The sequence below is a fragment of the Pseudoliparis swirei genome, chromosome 8 (genome assembly GCF_029220125.1).
Source record: "Pseudoliparis swirei isolate HS2019 ecotype Mariana Trench chromosome 8, NWPU_hadal_v1, whole genome shotgun sequence".
NCBI lineage: Eukaryota > Metazoa > Chordata > Actinopteri > Perciformes > Liparidae > Pseudoliparis > Pseudoliparis swirei.
The window spans coordinates 9,151,403-9,171,104 of NC_079395.1; the positions used below are offsets into that span (position 1 = coordinate 9,151,403).

At 42.6% G+C, this 19,702-nt stretch overlaps 1 protein-coding gene across 2 annotated transcripts in view; it reads right to left on the minus strand.

Moving 5' to 3' along the window:
• Nucleotides 1–5,594: 5,594 nt before the first annotated feature.
• Nucleotides 5,595–19,702, minus strand: part of st6galnac3 (ST6 (alpha-N-acetyl-neuraminyl-2,3-beta-galactosyl-1,3)-N-acetylgalactosaminide alpha-2,6-sialyltransferase 3) — a 76,509-nt gene continuing 62,401 nt past the window's right edge. Inside the window, exons 4-6 of one of the 2 annotated variants that reach the window (XR_008832550.1) lie at nt 9,654–9,761; nt 6,431–7,949; nt 5,595–6,395 (exon numbers count right to left, since the gene is read on the minus strand). Coding sequence is in view for 1 of the 2 variants with exons in the window: in XM_056420949.1 (XP_056276924.1) it covers nt 7,760–7,949; nt 9,654–9,761 (298 nt within the window). In the remaining variant the exon portion in view is untranslated. Of the gene's footprint in view, nt 7,950–9,653; nt 9,762–19,702 lie in introns of both variants that reach the window. The other variant, XM_056420949.1, reaches the window with a different exon arrangement.

Genomic DNA, 19,702 nt, shown 5'->3' on the forward strand with positions numbered 1-19,702 from the left:
AATAAAGAAGTTCACCAGCAGTAAAGTCTCACGCCATATACGGGATATCCGGAAAGAAGAAAGTAAGAGCGATTACCTGCTAAGTTACACTAAAGGAAGAACGTCACTTTCCAGCAACCTGCTACTACATAGAGAACTACAACGGATAAACGGACAACTTACTGGACGAAATGAGAAAGGCAAAGGAAACTGAGACGGACGGTGGTAAAACGAGACGGGAGAGGGAGGAGGGCGAATGGAAAATGGAGGGGAACTGCTGCTCAAAGCGAGATAAAAGATAGAGAGAAAGAAAACCTTCAAAGGTAATTCAAGAACATAAGGAAATGCTAGACAGGAAACAGAAACAGGTGCTGTTAGACAAGAAGAGAAAGAGTGCAAAACAAACAACACATTCTTCTTGCTGAACTTTTTGATGATTGATGATTGAGATGTAGATGTAGATAGAGACTATGACCGACACACCACGTCCAAGACTGAAAAGATGCTAAAGAGGAGAAAGAGGAGCAGAGCAAACGAAAGAAAGACTTGTTAATGAACAGTGGAAAGCAGAAAGCCCAAGCTCTCAACAAGCCAAGAACTCAAATCGAGCTAACAGAAAGTCACTTGGATCCTCGCAGACACAATGATAGAGGGTGCGCCACCCGATACTGAGCTAAAGCGAAGGTTGATTCTTCTCAGCAGTAACCACAAAATCTTGTATGAGAGACTGACTGGAAATGCAGCGCTTGCATGAGCTACTTAGCCCCCCCACTATCCCGGGTCCATTTATGGCTCAGCTGCTTCAGCCTGACTGGCAGTCATGGCTCCATGCGTTGCAGGCGTTGTCAAGCAGCAGCAGCAGCGAGTTAGCTAACGCAGGAAAAACACACAAAAAAAGAAAAGATGTAAAGGCGGCCAAGCCAGACTTGTGGAGTGGAAGGCTTCATTGTCGTCGCTATAGATAAAGAACATTATATGTAGGTGGCTCAGCCTCAAATGCCTAGAAGGAATGTTCTATCGTAGTGACATGAAAGTTACAGTGCTTTGGGAACAAGAATGCCTGTCTGCAGGCAATACCCCCAAAAGGCCAAGATGGAACAAGGAAGAGTTCAAGACACCTTGCATACTATGCCAGGATATCAGTCACCAGCAGGAGGATGTACGTAAAAGATAACAGACTGTGTTATGGGTGTCTAAAACCCGGTCACGGCGCAAAAGAGTCGGGCATCGCCACACCGTGTGACTCTGCAAAGGAAAGTGAAGACAAAGAATGGACAAAGAGGAACATTCAGCGCAACGCAGTGAACCGGAATCCACATCTGCTCTGTCCTCAATGTCACCAGCCAAGGTCAGTCAGAAAACACCTCCATGATCGTGCCAGTATGGGTGTCGAGGACAATAATCCATCCAGAGAAAAACTGCAATTGCAGACCAAATACCGCCTCTTTTCCTTAAGTGGGGTTACTACAATTGTCCAAAAGATGATGAAAGAAGAATTCTCGAGACTGATTTCAGAGACAATCAAGGAGATGGCAAAACAGTCTCTCAAGAAGAACAGAAGGAAATATAAACAGACATGGACATTATGAAATGCATAATGCACATCATGGATTAAAGCAGATGGTCACAGGTCATTGCCAGATTAGATGAGAAAGGAGGCACATGAGCTGTGTGCAAACAAAGGTTTAAGGCGTCACAAATGTGTCCAACAACTGTGCTGTTCTCCAGAGCATCCTCAACAGAACATGCTACAGACATCAAAGTAAAGGATCTCAGATTCAATGACCCAGCGTTACTAAAGAACCAGCCCGCAACACGGGGCATCCTGTCATCTGTCGCCTCCATACATGACCCGCGCTGGGCTTGCCATACCTCCTCAACGGAAAGAATATTCTTCAGGATATGGGCCATCAAGAAACAGGATGGGATAACCCAGCAGTTGAAATCACGGTGGAGAAATGGCCAAACGACTTTGTTAAGATGGAAAGGATACAAGTAGCTCGCTGCTATCAGCCAGCAGGCTCTGAAAAGATGTTAAAAACAGAATGACATCACTTCTCAGATGCCAGCACCACGGACTATATACCTGAGATTGAGGAATGAAAAGAGGATCAAGAGGTGGCACCAGGTGCAGTACTTGACGGAGCAGTTTTGGAGTAGATCGCACAACATCACAAACAGACAGTGCAAAGAAACCTCAGGTTGGTGGTATAGTACCGGATGCCGAGGACATGACCACGAAGCAAAGGGAGACTTGGGACAGTCTCAGAAGTCATTCAAGGCAAAGATGGACTTGTGAGACAGGTTAAAATCTTGTTTGGAGGGAAAGAACGGAACCACAAAGGAGCGCACCAGCAGGCCTTTGGAGCAAAGGAGAGCGGCATCAGCAGGCCCGCTGGCCTGTCCAGAAATTAGTTGTTAATTACTAAGCATTTAAGAAATGTAATATGGTTTACTGTGTGGTATAGCCTATACATTTGAAGGGTAATGCTGTAAGTGAACATTTTGTGTTTTAGGTTTCCATTTTGTAAAACACTGTAATTTGGTGGGAATGTAAATAACCCCTTAAAAGGTTTATTGTTTTGTGTTGATTGCCTTATTTTGTATCTGCTTTATTGGTTTTGATGTATGCCTTTTTATATTGTATTGTTTTCATGATGTTGTATATGTTTTAATCTACTTCCGCTTTGAGCTAAATTTGACTTTTATTTTGAAATGTTAAAAGGAAGCGCACCTTTATTTTGTGTTAATATAAAAACTTGACGTAACGGCTAAATGTGACGGACGGATGCGCATTATATGAAGAGTTTTGATAGTTTTAATGGACCTGAGTGAGGCTAACCTACGGTGGTGACAAGGAGGTTTTAATTCAATAGTTTTGGTTCATGATTATACAACGGAAGAAAAGAAATAAAGAAGTTCACCAGCAGTAAAGTCTCACGCCGATTGATATACGGGGATCCGTTAAACCAGTACATAACCACCTGGCAAATATTTTTCTACACGTTAAACAAACAAGATAGATCAAGTTAAATAGAGAACTTTAGAGGTGTCAGGATTTTGTTAATGTTCGAGAGACTAACTTTCCCCCCATATCCAGTCTTTATACTAAGCTAAGCTAAGCTAGCTGCAGGCTGTAGCTTCATATTAATTGTAAACTCTTGAGAGCGGTATCATCTCACTACTGGCAAGAGAGTTAATAATAATTTTGTTCTCAGAAATATCTAACTATTTCTTTAAAGTTAAAATAAATCTTATTGAATTCATTATTAAATACAAATTAAAGTATATTTGGCCTCCTGAATTCTTCTCACACTTTCACATTCAAAGTGTTACTTATTCATAGCAAAAATCTCTCCAGGCCCCTTCCGGTGAGCTACAGATGATTAATGGGAGCCTAAATAAGGGCGTATTCTCCATTATATCCTGTATAATACATCTCTTGGTATTCTTCCATTTTGTTCTGGCTGAGAACATTGGAGTGATTGTTGACCAGAAAAAAGCCTGAAGAAGCGTAACATGTTGGCAACATAACCTGAAAAGAAATGCCACACTAAAACCACTGCATCAACAAAAAAGGAAAGCAACCATTAAAAAAAGCAATAAGAACAGCATGTGAGAAAACAATTGAAATCAAACAATGCATCATAACACACATAAAAATCCTGAGGCAACTAAACAGGACATAAAATCTTACCTTGGTGTGAACCGTATTACAATTGATGGTGGATATACTGTACAGCAGGTGGAGAGCTGCCACGTGACTGCACAATCACAGGCCGAGTGGTAATGTATAAAAGATGTATGTTAATCCAGTAACATGCATGGCATACTGTATGAATTCAATATCACGGGCTGTGTTCCCACAGGGGCAGAAAAAAAGTGTAATTTTTAACATATCCCGAGGCCCAGATCTTATATTCAGGCTGTCTTAACAGGAGAAATAATACAGTAAGGTTTTTTTGTTGTTGCTTTACATACAGTACATTGTGAGGTTGATACTTTAATCCCTGGCTGTTCGCAGTGCCGGGATATTGCATACTTCGCGAACACGTGTCGTCCCAGAGGAAATCTGATCCATGACCCCAACTGTGTTACAGTCACACACTGAGCTCCACCGGGTGGAATTTAAAATAGGGCGGTTTTACATTTTGCTGACGCTCTGGTCAGCGAGGCGGACTTTACAATGCATCTTGAGCTGTAGGTAATTCTTTTTAACTTCTCAGGTACCTTACTCTGTCTGGAAAACAGGAAGAGATCAGATCTTATTGTCCTGTTCCCTCAAGCCAATCGTGTAGTTAACACACGAGAAGCCATCGAGCAGGCTTTTAGTTCTTTGCAGGTCTTTCAACCAAATCCCACATTCTAAGTTAGGAGAAGGTGTTTGCTCACTTGCCTTGGAGATGGATTCAGTTGGCATCCAAGCTCAGTGGCTGCTAATATTTCACTCTCAGGTTTTCACACACACGACGCAACAACAAAGAGTCATGATGTTGTTATTTGTAGTTTAGTTACATGACTACAAATCCTTCCTTCCTGCAGGAAGAGCTCCTCAAAAGGTTCCTGAGGACCTGAGAAAGTTTGTGCAGTGAAAACTTTTATAGATATGTCACATCATAGATTCATTTAACATACGGATTTATTTGTCGCCTCGGGTGAGAGACGGAAAGAAAAAGGCACGCCGCAGTCTTCTCGGGTAGGGGAAACCGGGGGGGGAGAGGAGCGGGGAGACGGGAGAGGAGAGATGGAGAGGGGAAAGGTTTGAGGTGCGAGCCGGCTCACACCGGTACTATATTGAGGGAAATAATCGATAACTGTCGTAAGAGCTCGTCGGCGGCGCCCAGGCGCCGCGCGTCCACCCGCGACGATGCCCCGTCCCTCTCTTCGACGAACGGGCGGTCACGGGTCTCCGCGCCGCGCGCGAGGGAGGGGAGAAACTCGAGAGGAGCGAACCGAAAGAGGGAGGAGAGGGGAGAGGAGGCGACTCTATATGATTCCGCGATCGTTCGGGCCTGATGAATGACGCGCGTGCACATAGACAGTGGTAGCTGTTATTCCTGCACGCGGCACCCCGGATGATGTCAGATCGATGTATTCAATTATCTAGTCTCCTCCCAAACACGCGGACACTTATTAATATTCTTATTCTTAGGACAAACTCCGCGACGAGGACTCGAGTGTTTACAGTCCTCTTGGTCCTGGAGCTAACACGGCTCGGCTGCCCGGAGGTCTAAATGTCAGTGGAGAGTGTGAGGGCTCAGAATGGTCCCTGGGGACTGAGGTCAGTGCAGACTCACCTCAGAGGCTGCAGGGTGGGGGGTCCCCGCTCCCCCGGTCCTTCCCTCGGTCTCCGTGGGGGTGAAGAAATAGGACTCACAAAAAGTAGGTCCACGAACCGAATGTAAAGTTTAAGACTGCAAGGCAGCCAAGTATTTTATTCAAAAGGAAGAAAGAAATAAACAAACACAACCACTAAAGACCTCGACCTCTCAAAAAACTCCAAAGACCCTTCATCAACTCGATATCCGTCCTCTTTGGGGTGTTGATGGGGATTCATCCCCTCCTCTTCCTGAGAGGTTCTGGGACTGGGAACTCTGTCCCTCCTGTCCCTGGGTACTTAGGGTTTCCACTCTATGATCCTTTCAGACTTGGTGAGACTTCCCGGTGCCAGTGACATCATATCACTCTAACCGGGGGTCAGGATACGGAACATATTGGGAGACATCTATCACATTATCATATCAATGACCATTGATCTACAGGCAGGTTAACACACATGAATCCAGGCATTTGAATATCACAAGAAGTGCCATCCCGTCTGGTCTTGCTCTCGCTAATCCCAGAAAAATTCGCATTTATTTGTCCCACTTCTAACAACACACCCCACCACCTTCCTAATTCTGTCCAAAAACCTCAAAGAGGGTCCTCTTCATTTTACATTTTGTATCCATTATCTTTTCAATTAACTGTTCAGTGATACCTCCTGTACATTTTCCTTCCCAGCATGAACATCTAAATCCTATTGCAAAGGGGACACAATGCTGAAAATGATTGGTCTAAAAGTAGTCAAATTCAACAATCAACTCCTCGCCACACTGAATCCGTGGCAGCTACACACACCTGCCAAGACATCCAACAACCTGCCAGCTTCAACCTCCATGTCTTTTGACCTGTAAATCTCCAAATCCCAAAGCCCAAAATAGAGTGCCTATGTGTGGTCGTAAACAGTGCTCTGCAGCAGGAGTGAGATTGCGAAGCTCAGCTGCAGTACATTACAGTCGTCAGGGACCCTGTGCATCAAGTCGCCTAAATTAGGAGTCTTTGAATCCTTCCAGTCCTCCCCTCTGGGCAGCAGCTCTGACCGGGACACTAATCATAGCCTCGAGGGAGGGAGGAGAGTCACGGTCACAGAGTGTCTCAGCCCTCCCCCGCTCCTCGGCAGCCTACACACCTCAGCACTTCACTGATTATTCTAGAAAAGATGCATTTATACTGTGTATAATGACCTGAACCAGGAGACACGTGCGTGCCTTTCAAAGACAAATGGCAAGATGTGTTCACACAGTGATACTGTCCACAAAGAGGCACAAAGCTGGGTGAGAATATGAGCGAGCGAGAGAGAGAGAGAGAGAGAGCAGCTTCCTCTGTCTCTCTACAATGAACTGCAAGAGTATATTGCAGGCACAAAATGATAATAGAATACAATTAACTTCAAATGGTTTCACTGCACACATAAAGCTCTCCCTCTGCGGGGTCACAAATGATCTCCTTCCGTAAGTGTGGAGTTTCTAATTGCACATAGCTCCATGTGCTGTGATGCCCACACCGTCAACGGCACACTGCTCAACTTTTCTCTGCAGAATAAATTAGCAACCTATCTGGAAATCAAGCCAAAACATGTGTCTTGAATTCAATTTCACAGCATTATATAAGAAAAAAGTTGACATCTTTGAGTGGTTTACACACACACACACAACATAACAACCAAGCTGATTTACATCCACAACTCTAGTTGACCTTCAAGTTTGACTGAAAGCCGATTTCTTTTCGCTTTTGGAAATGTTTGTTGAAGCTTTTTTAGACGGAGCAGAGTAAATTGAAACCTGGCCCCAATAATAATCCATCAATCAGAGTTGAAGGCCTGAATAAAATACTCGTTATAGATTAATTACAGCCTGACAGAAGATGGACACGCAGGGGGAAACAGAGTAGGCGAGCTTGTCAGGCGTCCATGGCAACGTGACTCCTCTCTGCTGCAGCAGCTGAGCTCTTCTTCAGCTCCAGTCCTTAAAAACATTTGAATTCAGTCTTTGCAATGTGCAGCAGCCTGCAGACATGTCAGCCGCTGAGGTCACTGAAAGTTGACAGATGGTTGTTACTCCTTCCTGTTGTTTTCTCCTTTTTCTTATTGTTAGTCTTCGGGCCATCCTTTGCTAAACTCACAGAGCAGCGAACGGATCGATTAGTCAGTTGAGAGCAGCAGGCTGTGCACTCGCTGCTCTCAGATTCACAAGGAAAACACTGAAAAAGAAACAGGAGATATGTTTTGGCTGTCTGGGTTGGTCCAATCCTAACTGCTCATCTTTCTAATTGTGTGGCCTTAAAAAACAAACAAGCGTTCTTACTCGACGAGCAGCCATCAAGCAACCTTTGTAAATGGATTTCAACCAACCGAAGTGAATGTTTGTGCCCATCAGGGAACACGCTTTCTGTCAATGTAGAGATCCAGCTGGTGCCCAGACGATGATGATGACGGTGTTCCATGTCTGTTCAGCCAGGGTCATGACAGCTGCCATGGTGGGTTGAAGAACTTGATGGCGTGAGTTTTGGCCCACTTGGCGAACACAGACTTCTCTGTGATGAAGCGGTGGCCGCCGTAGGGGGCGCTCTCATGGAGCTGATACTCTGCACATTCGTCCCGGCTGCCCGCCTCGTAGTAGTGATAGGGAACCTTTCTGTAACCCTCCGTCCTTCACAGGAGAAGACAGAGAGAGAGAGAGAGAGAGAGAGACACACACACAATCATCGTCATCATCATCAAGGTTTTTTATGTGAATAGCCTGAAGTCTGTGTGTATGTGTCTGTTTTCTTGGGAAACATGTTCGATAAAGTGGGATATGCTGCGTTTCATTTTCAGTCTAGTTATATTTGTACCAGTAACATGAAGCACTTTGATTTTAAGATGTGTTTGAGTGAGAGAAGGTCTTTGAAGGGAAGCTGGTCACACTTTCAGAAAACTGGAATTGATGATTCTCTAATCCATACATTGAAAACACATGTTAGGAGTCTTATATGGTTAAATGTGTTCAATAAATACTGGTATTATGAAAATAAACAAATACCAATTCTTTTTGTAGACATCATGACAATGTTCTTCTCTATTCTGAGCCAAAAGTAAATCTGAAAACATCTCAAATGTACAGAGTATTTATTGTACTGTCGGGAAGTTAAACCCTCCCTACCTGAATTTCATGATGATTTTCTCTGTTTACAGTTTGCATCTTCAAACCATTAAAAAGAATGAGGAATCAATACAAACAGGAGCAGCAGAATAGATTAATTGAGCACTCTGCAGCTGCTATCTAAGAGCAAGTGACGGCTTTATGAGAAAATGACTTGTGAAACAATTTCATTGGGAGAATGAACACCGACAGAAGAGAAACAGGCATCAGCAGTGGGGTCCACAGCGAGAAGGCAACTCTGGCGCTCTGCCAGCTCACAGTAATACACACCCCAATGCGCACCAGCATTAACAATCACATTCAATTTCACCCTCTCTGCTGCACCTGTTGAAGCTTCAATACCACATTCTGTATATCTGCTGAGGTCAATTCTGACTAGACCTTCAAACATCATCACACACAACTTCCCTCCTTCTCTTGGTTGCCGGCTGCCATCCGTACTGGAGTCACACTAAAAAAAAAAATCCAGAAATTTAGTGAAACACAATATCTTCCCATCTCCTACAGGAAAGGAAGGAAGTCAGTGGGCGACAGACAAGGAAGGACCCTTTCCCTGCCTCACTGAATGATCAAATCCTCCGTGCTGGTTGAATTATCACTCCTCTCTGCCGTGTGTCTGGGGCTGCTTATATATTTCAGCTCCCGCTGTGCACGGGGAACAGAGAGAGGATAAAAGGCAGGATTTCCCCCATGTTTTAGGTAAAAGTGTTTGCGGATTGAAAGAGCTCAGGTTGAGCTGAGAGAGTGGAGGGGAGAGAGAAGTCGAGTCAATCAAGGTGGAGGCGACTTGAGACCGAGCAGCCATGCCTGGAGCGACGGCATCTTTGTTTGTCATCCCGCCTATGGCCTCACAGCCAGACAGCAATCACTCATTAAGAGTCTGAGAACAATGGCAGGCCGGTATACAAATACAACTTTAAGCAGGGGAGGAATTAGGTGCAGCGGACCAGCCGCCCACAGCAGCAGCAGCAGCAGAGGCTGCTGGATATTCTAGGCAGGAGAGCATCATGGTATTCATGGCACAGAGAAGCCAATATGGATTTCAGTATAGAAATTCAGCCATTAAACCCAAAGTGATGAATTGGGAATGTATTCCAACAGGGCAGTCTGTGATTGGCCAGTGCTGCTGTGAATGTGAACTTAGTTGCAATGTTTTTGGAGGAGCATATGCATTTTTCCTCCAAGTATAGTGGATGATTGTTGGTGTCTTACTTGCAGTAGGTGTCATTGATCATGCCGTAGATATGGATCTCTTTGCACATGTCCATGGCGAGGATAAGCGTGAACCAGCCGGTGCTGAGGTAGGAGCCGGACTGGATCCTGCAAACATACAAAGTCAGCCATTTTACTCCAATATTCATTTGCATGGACATGAAAACATCTATGGCATTTCCAGGACTCCATTTCTCTGACCCTTCCACCCGTTGGTCTTGTGTGCTTGTATCAGCTGATCTTAGAATACAAATTATTCTAACAGGTGTCAGGTGTGTAACCATATATCTTGCATCCTGAAAGTTTCACAAATAATGTCTCTGATTTACAATTGTGTACATCAATAGTTCAAGAGGTTGTACAATTCCCACTTCAGTTTATATATACAGTATAAAGATTCAAAGGGTGAGAAAGGAAACACACTGTATTGGTTTTGTTGAACAGCTCATCACAACAGCAGCCCGCACATCCCCCCCCCCCCCCCACCACCCTGTGAATGATGCAGGCACCCCGGAGGCTAATCAATAAATGCATGCATAATCTTTTCATCAGGATCAAGCTAGTGTTGTTAGGACCTCTCAAGCTTTGATCATTTTCAAACACACAACACACTGTAGAGATGCATCACCACTCGAGGTTTTGTCAAAACCAGACGAGTCTTTGAAAACAGACAAAGCCAAGCTAAGGTAGGATGCCCAGAAGGCAATGCAGCTGAAAGCCAAACAGTAAGTAAGTAAGCAAGGCCAAACAAAAGCCAGACAACATGCAAAAGCATAGCCGAGAGAGGACAAATGATGATGAAAGATAAGATGGGTAAAAGAGAGAAAAACTATTTTAAAAAACTATTTTAAAAAGTCAATAAAATACAAAAGAAGATCATTTTAAAAAACGATGTCATTAAAATGGCTATAAATTATTTTATGAATTGGTATTATATGATATACCTGGAGAATAAATACAGACATTAAAATGATTAGGTAGTTTAGGGTGTGGTATTTAAATAGGGAATAAAATAATGTTCACATTAATACATAGATTCACAAATAAATAGGTCAAAATAAAAGTGATTCATAAAGAAAACATAAATCAATAAATAGATGATTTCAAAATAGATACATAGACCAAAGTGGAGCACAGAAAAAGCCTAATTAAATAATAAGATCAAACAGAAAGCATGAATCCTAAAAATGCACAAAGATGATGCACCCCGTCAGAGATACCAGCCGTAACCTGCATTTTATTATTCAAGTTCCTTCGACAGCTCAAGCTCCAGCTGTCTTAGGTGGCTGTTCTAGGATCAGCACCCTGGAGAGCAACCAACACTCACTATTTGTTACCCTTCATCCATGTGTCCACCAGCTGTGATCAGCTCAACTATATAACACATTAATCATTTTCAGTTGTCAAATTATTTAATGGGAAACTGTGCTGATGGTGACACTAAATTAAAGGTCAGGGAATAACTAAAGTTATTCAAACTCATCCTGAGAAGGACATGAATGTTTGTACAAACAATTATGAAACTATATCCGATGGTTGTCAAGGTTCACCAAAATCCCGAACATTCATCATTTCGGAGCCATGAATGTCGGTACAACATTTGATGGAAATCCATCCCATGGACTGTTATATAAAAGGCTGGACCAAAGTAGAGGCTCAACAGGCGGACATAAAGCCATCCTACTCGCATGGCTAGAGGAAAGTCTTAAAAAAAAAAAGGTAATTTGGTGCAGCAGTACAATTCTCTGATGTCCTATCCTGTCAACCATTTCTTTACGTCCGACTTGTTTTGCAACTCTCAGATTGAGAACCACTGTCCTTATTAATCTCCCTGAGCAGGAACGCAGGAGGATGCTTTCGGCAGTAGCTGATCGGCTTGTGGTCCTGAACCTTTACAATCACAACTAAACAGCTTATTGTACTGGAGTACATTTCCATTCACTGAACCTCATGCGATCCAGAAGTCTCCAAGTCTCCTGCTGGCAAATTAAATCATAAAGCAAAAGACTGGGACCGTGACATTGATAAAAAAGATCTGCACAAAGCTTTCCGCCAGCTTGCAAACTGCTCATTAGAAATATGTAATTTGTATTTTTCAGTTGTGAGGAAAGCATTATTGTGAATATAAAATAATTATCTGTAAAACTCCCGTCTCTCATTGTTGTGCTGTGAAGCAGCTGGCGTACAAATGACGGAGGTGTGAATTATTTAACTCAAGGTTCAATTCCACAAACATTCCATTCCATTATCCATACCGCTGATCCTCATTAGGGTCGCGGGGCGCTGGAGCCGATCCCAGCTGACATAGGGCGAAGGCAGGGGACACCCTGGACAGGCCGCCAGTCCATCCAGGGCACGTCATCCAGGGCACGTCATTCATCTCATATACATTTCTCGTCACTTTGCGCCTTGATGGAGAAGACATATTATTCTCTTGCCTCTTGTCAAATGCCTATTGCTGCTAATTTGTCCAATTACTGTAAATTATGAGCATAAACCCTCATAAATCAGGAAAGGAGATGGTGGCGATGGGGATGAGATCGCTGGGGATGATACAAAATAAAGATGTGCACTAAAAAGTTGTATCTAAAATCTATTAGAGAAAACCTTTCAGATTTAAATATTTAGATTTGAATTTATGGATCTATAAAAGCCATTGTTTCCATAATATGGTATTTAAACATGATCCCAATATTGTTCAACATCAAGACAGACATGGAACATTACACCATACAAATCTTTAAAAGCCAATACAAATAAATATAGCAACTCTGAAAGGGCCAAAACAAAATGGATGAGCGACTAGGGATGGGAATCGAGAACCGGTTCTGTTTTAGAACCGGTTCCCAGTGAACCGATTGTTTGGAATAGTCAGCCAAATTCTTTAACGGTTCTGCTAACGGTCCTATGTGGCGTTGCGCATGCGCAAACTTTTTTAGTTTCTTCTTCATACTGCAGCAAACATCAAAGATGTTTTATTGTGAAGAGCACCACTTCACATTTTCTCCGCGTCTCACTGCAATCTCAACGGCAGCGGGCCAGGTGAAAAAAATAATAAATCGGAACGCGTCTCTGGTATTGTTCAGGGGGCCGGTCCACATGTGGAGGCGGGCCGTAGTTTGGGGACCACTGGTCCAAGGTAAACTCCTCAAAAGTGATCACAACCACTCACTGTGTGAAGCAATTTGCCTTTATTGTGTGGAGTCGATCAAGTTATCTTCTGTCCCTTCGTTTGAAGCACACATTTGAGCTCCGGCATTGGTCTCCCATTATTGATCACTTCACGTTTGGATTGAAAGTCCAGTTTTGAGAAATGTTTGATCGTAACGGTGTTAATTATCGGAGGGCGTGTGTTATCAGCAAACGTTCGCGTTATTGTGTTAACCCATTATTAAACTGAGCATATCGATTTTTAATCCATTATTAAACTTAGCATATAGCTACGCTAGCTTAGCTATAGAATCTTCCATTTTCAGCCCCCTACATTGAGGCAGAGGTCGTGTTTGCCTCCCCTCTTAATGTGGCTTTATGTCAGCTCAGCAAATTCAGCGATTTTGTTAGTGCCATTTGTTTCATTGTGTAAACCAGCTTTCACTATATAAATAATCTCCATTGCCATCCAATTTAGCTGATGAGGTTCAGAGTCAGACCGGTTCAGAGGCTGGTCGTCTGTCTGGGTCACAGGCTACAGAGCACGTCTTGTACACCTCCTCATATCTTTGTGTTCATCCTCCAGCCCATCTGAGAGAGTGTTCTCCACGGCTGGAGACACAATAAGTCCTGAGAGATCGCGTATCCTCCCGGAGAAAGCAGACATGCTTATTTTTCTGCACAAGAATTGTTGATGATCCATACAATTGATGGTTGCACACTTGGTATTTGCCACTGCTAGTTTCATTTTTGGCAGCTCAGTTCATATGCCCTTTTAATAAAAGGAAGGAGCACTGTAATTTCTAGGAACATGTTTAAATTAAACAGAATACATTTTATTTAAGTTATGTAAGTTTTATTTTAAGTTCAAGAGGAATATGTATAAATGTTTTTGGTTATTTAAAAAAATGTAAATGTGTATGTATACATACTGTATATGGTGTGTGCAGCATTATAGAAAATTATATAAAATAAAATTAATGTAAATAAACCCGTTTGTGCTCTTTTTTTCACCCCTTGCCCAATAAGAATCGATAAGGAATCGAATCGATAAGCAGGAATCGATAAGGCATCGGAATCGTTAAAATCTTATCAATTCTCATCCCTATGAGCGACTCATATTTTTATTTCAGTTCAAACATTTCTTGAAAAGTTAGAATGCCATTTACATTTTTTTAATGAGAGGAACATAGTCTCGACATTTCATTTATCACAAGGCGTCTTCCTTGGCATGTAGGGATATATATTCCAGAGTTGTTGCAAAATATTATGCAAACACCTACATCATTAAATGCACAGGCGTAAAAATTGTAACACAGGAGAAACAATTTCACAGTGTAGATCCCGTATTTGTACATTTCCTGGTTATCAGTGCTGTTGGGGAACACTGAGCAGGTTGAGGCTCCAGCATCTTGTTCAAGGACAGTTTGATATGACGCGACTCTGCAGAGAGGCAAATGGGTTGTGGTGATGGAACCTATGAACTTTCTGTTCATGGACTTCTTCAGCCACATGACCGGCCTGCTTTCTGCTGCGGTGAGTCGCCTGCCTTTGCTGCGCAGATACAATTGCTTTGGTGTTACCAGATCAGTCAATAGTGACAACTCTGGATGCTAACTTCCTTGGTGCTCAAGTTCATGAAGTATGAGTTCCTGCTGGTGCTCTTATCGTTATCTGTTCAGCTACAGGGCCGGAGACAGGGTTTTTGAAAACATGAGTCCAAGTGGCCTCCGATTCTCCCAAAGACCATTCAGTTGAGATTATTGTGAACAGATAATTAGAAACTGTAAAATATATCCTATTAATTATAATCGAAGCATTGGTGACATTAGCATTTAGATCAAAGCACTGCTGTGCCTAAGTATAGCTTCACAGAGCTGCGTGCTTGGAGACGCGTTGTCTTGTTCTGTGATATATTGTGTCTTGGCTTAAGCATTCAAATTCAATGACCCTTAAAAACTCAATGATTAACTGCCAAGTACAAATCGTAAACCCCACTGCTAAAATGAAAACTTCTATCTTTCGTAGGAGCCCTGCTCTGAATTATAGTTTTATATTGTACATACATGCAATTATTCGGTTGTCTTCAATGTCGTTTTTAGATTTATAGCCTACCGTTATTTGTAAATGTGTAAATTCCATATACGTACAAGGAGAGTGTAAGTGAAACCGGAGTCAAATTCCATGTATGTGCACACGTGCATGGCCAATAAAGCAGATTCTGAAGAGGAGGAGGAGCTGGGAGCCGGATATGATGGCATACTCCTAACACTCGATTCCAGCTCTATCCTTTCCGACCACACCAAAGCCCGCGGTAATAAATCACAGAAACAAGCTGAATATAATTCAGCGGCCGACCAGCTAACTAAACTTTCTGTCAAATATATCTTTATCTGCACAACTTACTTTTACTTAGCTTTTAGTTCGGCGGCCCAACAAACTTTGTCACACACACACACACACATACACACTGACAACTGGGCTGTAAGAAGGTGAAATAAAGAAATGTATAGTAATTAATTGTAATATAGCAGTGAAAGAGTGCAGAAGGGAAATGGCAGAGTATCAGTGATACACCGCTGTGCAGCTCTCAGCTGTCAACACATCACTATGAACTGCATTATTCATTAGCCATTTGCACTCCCGCAGACACAAATGCAGGCAACACACAAACATTCGCACACATACCCCACACATAATCCACACATACACCACATCCCTAGACGTGTGCTGAATGTCCTGGAGCAAACAAAGCTTGGTGGAATAAAGAAATAAAGGGGTTGTTTCTCCTGAACTGATAATTAAAAATGTCAAAGCAAATGTGTGGAAGTGGAGCCGCAGAGAGGCCGACTGATAGACTTCAAGGTCTTTAGCAGACATTGTGTTTACCTATGACAATCATAATGGCACAATTTTGCATAGAGGATACTTTTTCTGTGCTGCCAATTTAAAAGAGAGATAAGGCTCTCTGTGAAGCTGAACTGACGGGCGAAAAAATTACATCCAGAGCCGGAGGACAGAGAGAATGCAATTGGCTTGTTTTGTTAAAGCAGAAAAACCTGCCTTCTACTCCAAAACAACAAACACAAAATGTCAGGAAGTCAGACTTGACACTGCCTGGCTTTTTACCAAATCCCCTTTAGTCCTCACTGCTACGGCTTTCTTGAAAAACGGAACATAATGAATTGTATTCGAGCTGAACAAATATGAGAAAATACATAAAAAGCGCTGTGAGATCTCTTTTTCCTCTCTCTTTACAACACAAACCTGAGTCAAGTGAGGCAGGAGGGATTGGGACCGACATGCGAAGATGCTGCAGCACTATCAGCACGAGGAAACGTAGGACGTTTGAGAAATTGAGTCGGTCACTCTGAGCAGGGTCTAAGTAAATAATCCCTGAAGTCTGACTGAGCTGGAGCTTTTTGGACTTTACCTGCCAGAGGCTAAGGAGCTGCCAGGGATCAGCGAGGCTCCTCTACCTCCGACTCTGTTCAATAACTCGCACTTGACATTCAAAGCAGGAGAGCTGTCCATGTGTGCCAGAGAATCCAAAGTGACGACCGGTTTAGTCGAGCTGTGCTTTATATATGCCTCTGCAGCTGCACAAACACGATGCGACAGCTGTCAGAAACATTTAATATAACTCAGCTATTGATCAAGTCGATCCTTACTTTGGAAGGAAATCATCTCAACAACACGTCAGACGAAAGTTAACGTAATACAATATTAGACTAATGCAAATATTCACATAACAAGACACCTGGTGTGTTTGTAGGAGCACCTGATTGCATGATCGACTGCTCAGAATTGATTGTCAATCAAACAATTAAAAGTGAATTAGACAGAGGCCATATCGTTCACTACTATGGATTTATAGGAATCATTTAAAAGTTTGGGAAAAACACTCATTGAAGAGACTTAAATGAAAAAATCGATACCACTCTCATATCCTTTCTCTAAATTAAGAAGCTACTGCCAGCAGCTGGTTAGCTAAGCTCAGCACTGGCTCAGTCTAACGGTTACAATCAATGGCCTCCCAGCGTCTCTAAAGTTCGGGTGATTTCGTTCCTCCTGTCTAGATGTCATGCTCGATCTCTGTGTGGACACTATTTTATTTATTTGAGCTTTTTTTTTAAAGGGGACATTTGCTGATTTTCAGTTTCAAACTTGTATTTTGGGTTTCTACTCGAACAACAGAAACCTATTATATGCATCACAGACAGTGTGATGTCTAAATAGACCTGCATGAATCCGCTGTCCGACATGTTCCGCTTTAGTGCCCGTCTCTTTAAGCCCCTTCCCCTCCTAAAACCACAGGACAATCGGGATCTCTATTTTAATGTCTGATTTTATCTGATTGTAAAGTAAGATTACTTAAAGCGCAGGATCTTACCAGGTCAGTTTCTGCTTTAGCGTGGATAGGCCCAGGTCCTCCTACACATCCACACTTTATCAAGGTGCTTCAGACTCAATCTGGAGAGAGCATTTCATTAGACTCGACCGGGTCTTCCTCCCTTCCTAGAGGAGGAGGATGGGCATTATACGAGCCATCTATCTCCCTCTCATAATCTCTTTTTCGCTTTCATATACATCTTCAAAGAAGCGTCCACTTCACCAGATGTTCGCTTTCTAAGCCGATCCAATCTCCAGATACATGAGCAGCAGACTTGCCTCCCCTTTCTCCATCCAGAGATGGTTATTCTCCCGGCAGGGATTGCCTGATGCAAATGACGACTTCATACAACAACATGGCCGCGAGACAAGTCGTTGTGTTTCCCGTGGGCAAGTTGCGTGGAGAGTAACAACATCCTGCCTGCCTGCGTCTCTGAAGCCGCCGAGGAGCCTCTGGGATGACACAGTGACAACATCCAGAGAGGAGCCGCGGGGTGAAAACAGCTTTTTTTTAAAAACATTTTTCTTTTTCCACAGACCAGAGAGCACAGCAATTTATTTTAACGATGAGAATGAGCTTTGCAGCCATGTCGGCTTGTTGAGGCGTTTCTTAATTCTGCCGGGAAGCAATATAAAGCATTGGGGTGACCTCCACAACCTGCATTATGAAAAAGATTATTTTCTTTCCTGAAGTGTAGTTTTGTATATGTTTTCATCAGCATGCAATGGTAATAATAAACATGAAGGGGAGTTTAACCCTCAAAGAAGATGCACTTGATGTAGAAAGGATAAAGGTGGATCAGAATTAAGCTAATTTTAAGAATTGTTGACTTTGTTCACTTAATTATGAACGCGTCTTTTTTTACAGGAATATAAAACACAGTATATTGATTTTGCTGAACGATTTTATGATTTTTTGGGGGTTTGGAGTGAAATATTTTGGGAACTATTGGATGGATTGCCAAGAAATTTGGTTCACACATTCTTGATGCCCTTCCAGAAGATTTATTGAAACAACCTTTAGTCTTTCATTTAGCACCATCATCAGGTGAACTTGTTAATAAAATTGGTTTATGATCATAATTATGATAGTTGGCAAATATTAGTATGCATGCTGAACTAAGATGGGGATCATAGTACACATTAATTTAATTCAGTTTATTTTATATAACCCAAGATCACAAAATACAAATTTGCCTCAGAGGGCGTTACAACCTGTACACATACGACATCCCTGTCCCAGGACCTCACATCGGATCAAGAACAACTCCCAAAAAAAAGAAAACCTTATCACAGGGAAAAAAGGGAAGAAACCTTCAGGAGAGAAACAGAGTCCTCTCCCTGGATGGACATTAGAGCTGCTAATCATGAGAATGTAGCATCTGCACAGTGTGGCTTCCTAGGAGGCGGCAACCTGAGTTGAAGGTCTCAAGTCTTCTACAATACAGCTGATGATGCTCATGTAGTTAACAATAGTCCCATTTAGACGATAAAGCAGGGTCAGCTTTCCGGCGGGCTTGCGATTGACAGGTTGCGACCACGCCGTTGTCCGGTCTGTGAGTTGTCCATGTTTTCAAAGTTGAACCTTTTCCCAGTGTGTTTTCAGTTCATGGAAGTCATTATTCTAACATTTTAACATTTCGCTTCATCTTAACTCCAGCCCCCTTGTCGCTTGGAGACGATTACAAAGATTGATGGCAATGGCCAACATGCTGAACTCGAGGCTTATATACAGTCTATGCTTCAGAGTTGAAATTCAAACGTGCTGGAGAAAATGTGGCATATCACTGAGGACTCTGCGCAGCTTCACCAGTTGCATCATAGAGATCTGTGTGGCCTGGGAACAGCATCGCCATGGCCCACTAACGCCTGTGGAGACACTGCTGTGAGGACCATCGGAGTGCTATGACCGCAGAGTCCAGAGAAGAGCCTTGGGCATCATCAGACACTCCGCTCACCCCCGATACAAGTTTTTCAAACTTATGTCCTCTGGCAGGAATACAGAAATGGAAATACAGGACTTATAGGCTGAGGGATAGCCGTTATCCTCAGGCCCTTGACTCGGCTCAGACATGCAAATCATTTTTCCCTGTACATTATTCATTCCCTTGTATTTAATTCCATATAACTTGCATTTATATGTGGATGGAGGGCAAAGGGAGAATTTCACTGTACAAGGGTCACTTTTAATGGTGCATATGACAATAAATGCTTTAACTTGATCTTGAATAAATTTAAACTGAAAAAAATGTAAATTGTAGAAATAAACTGTAAATATATTGGACTAGGGCTAAAAACAAAGTGAGATTTAAATTTTCTGGCAGGGTCATGAATCCCTGAATTTTTCAAAACTTCTAACATTTTGCTGTAATGGTTGTGTTCAGCATGGAACATGTACTGAACTGGAGATGTTTAATTAGTTGAATTTCTAAAGAACAAATAGCATGACACTTAATTGTACAGTGTTCTTCTCATTTAGTTGAGCACTTATTACCTTCGCATTGAAA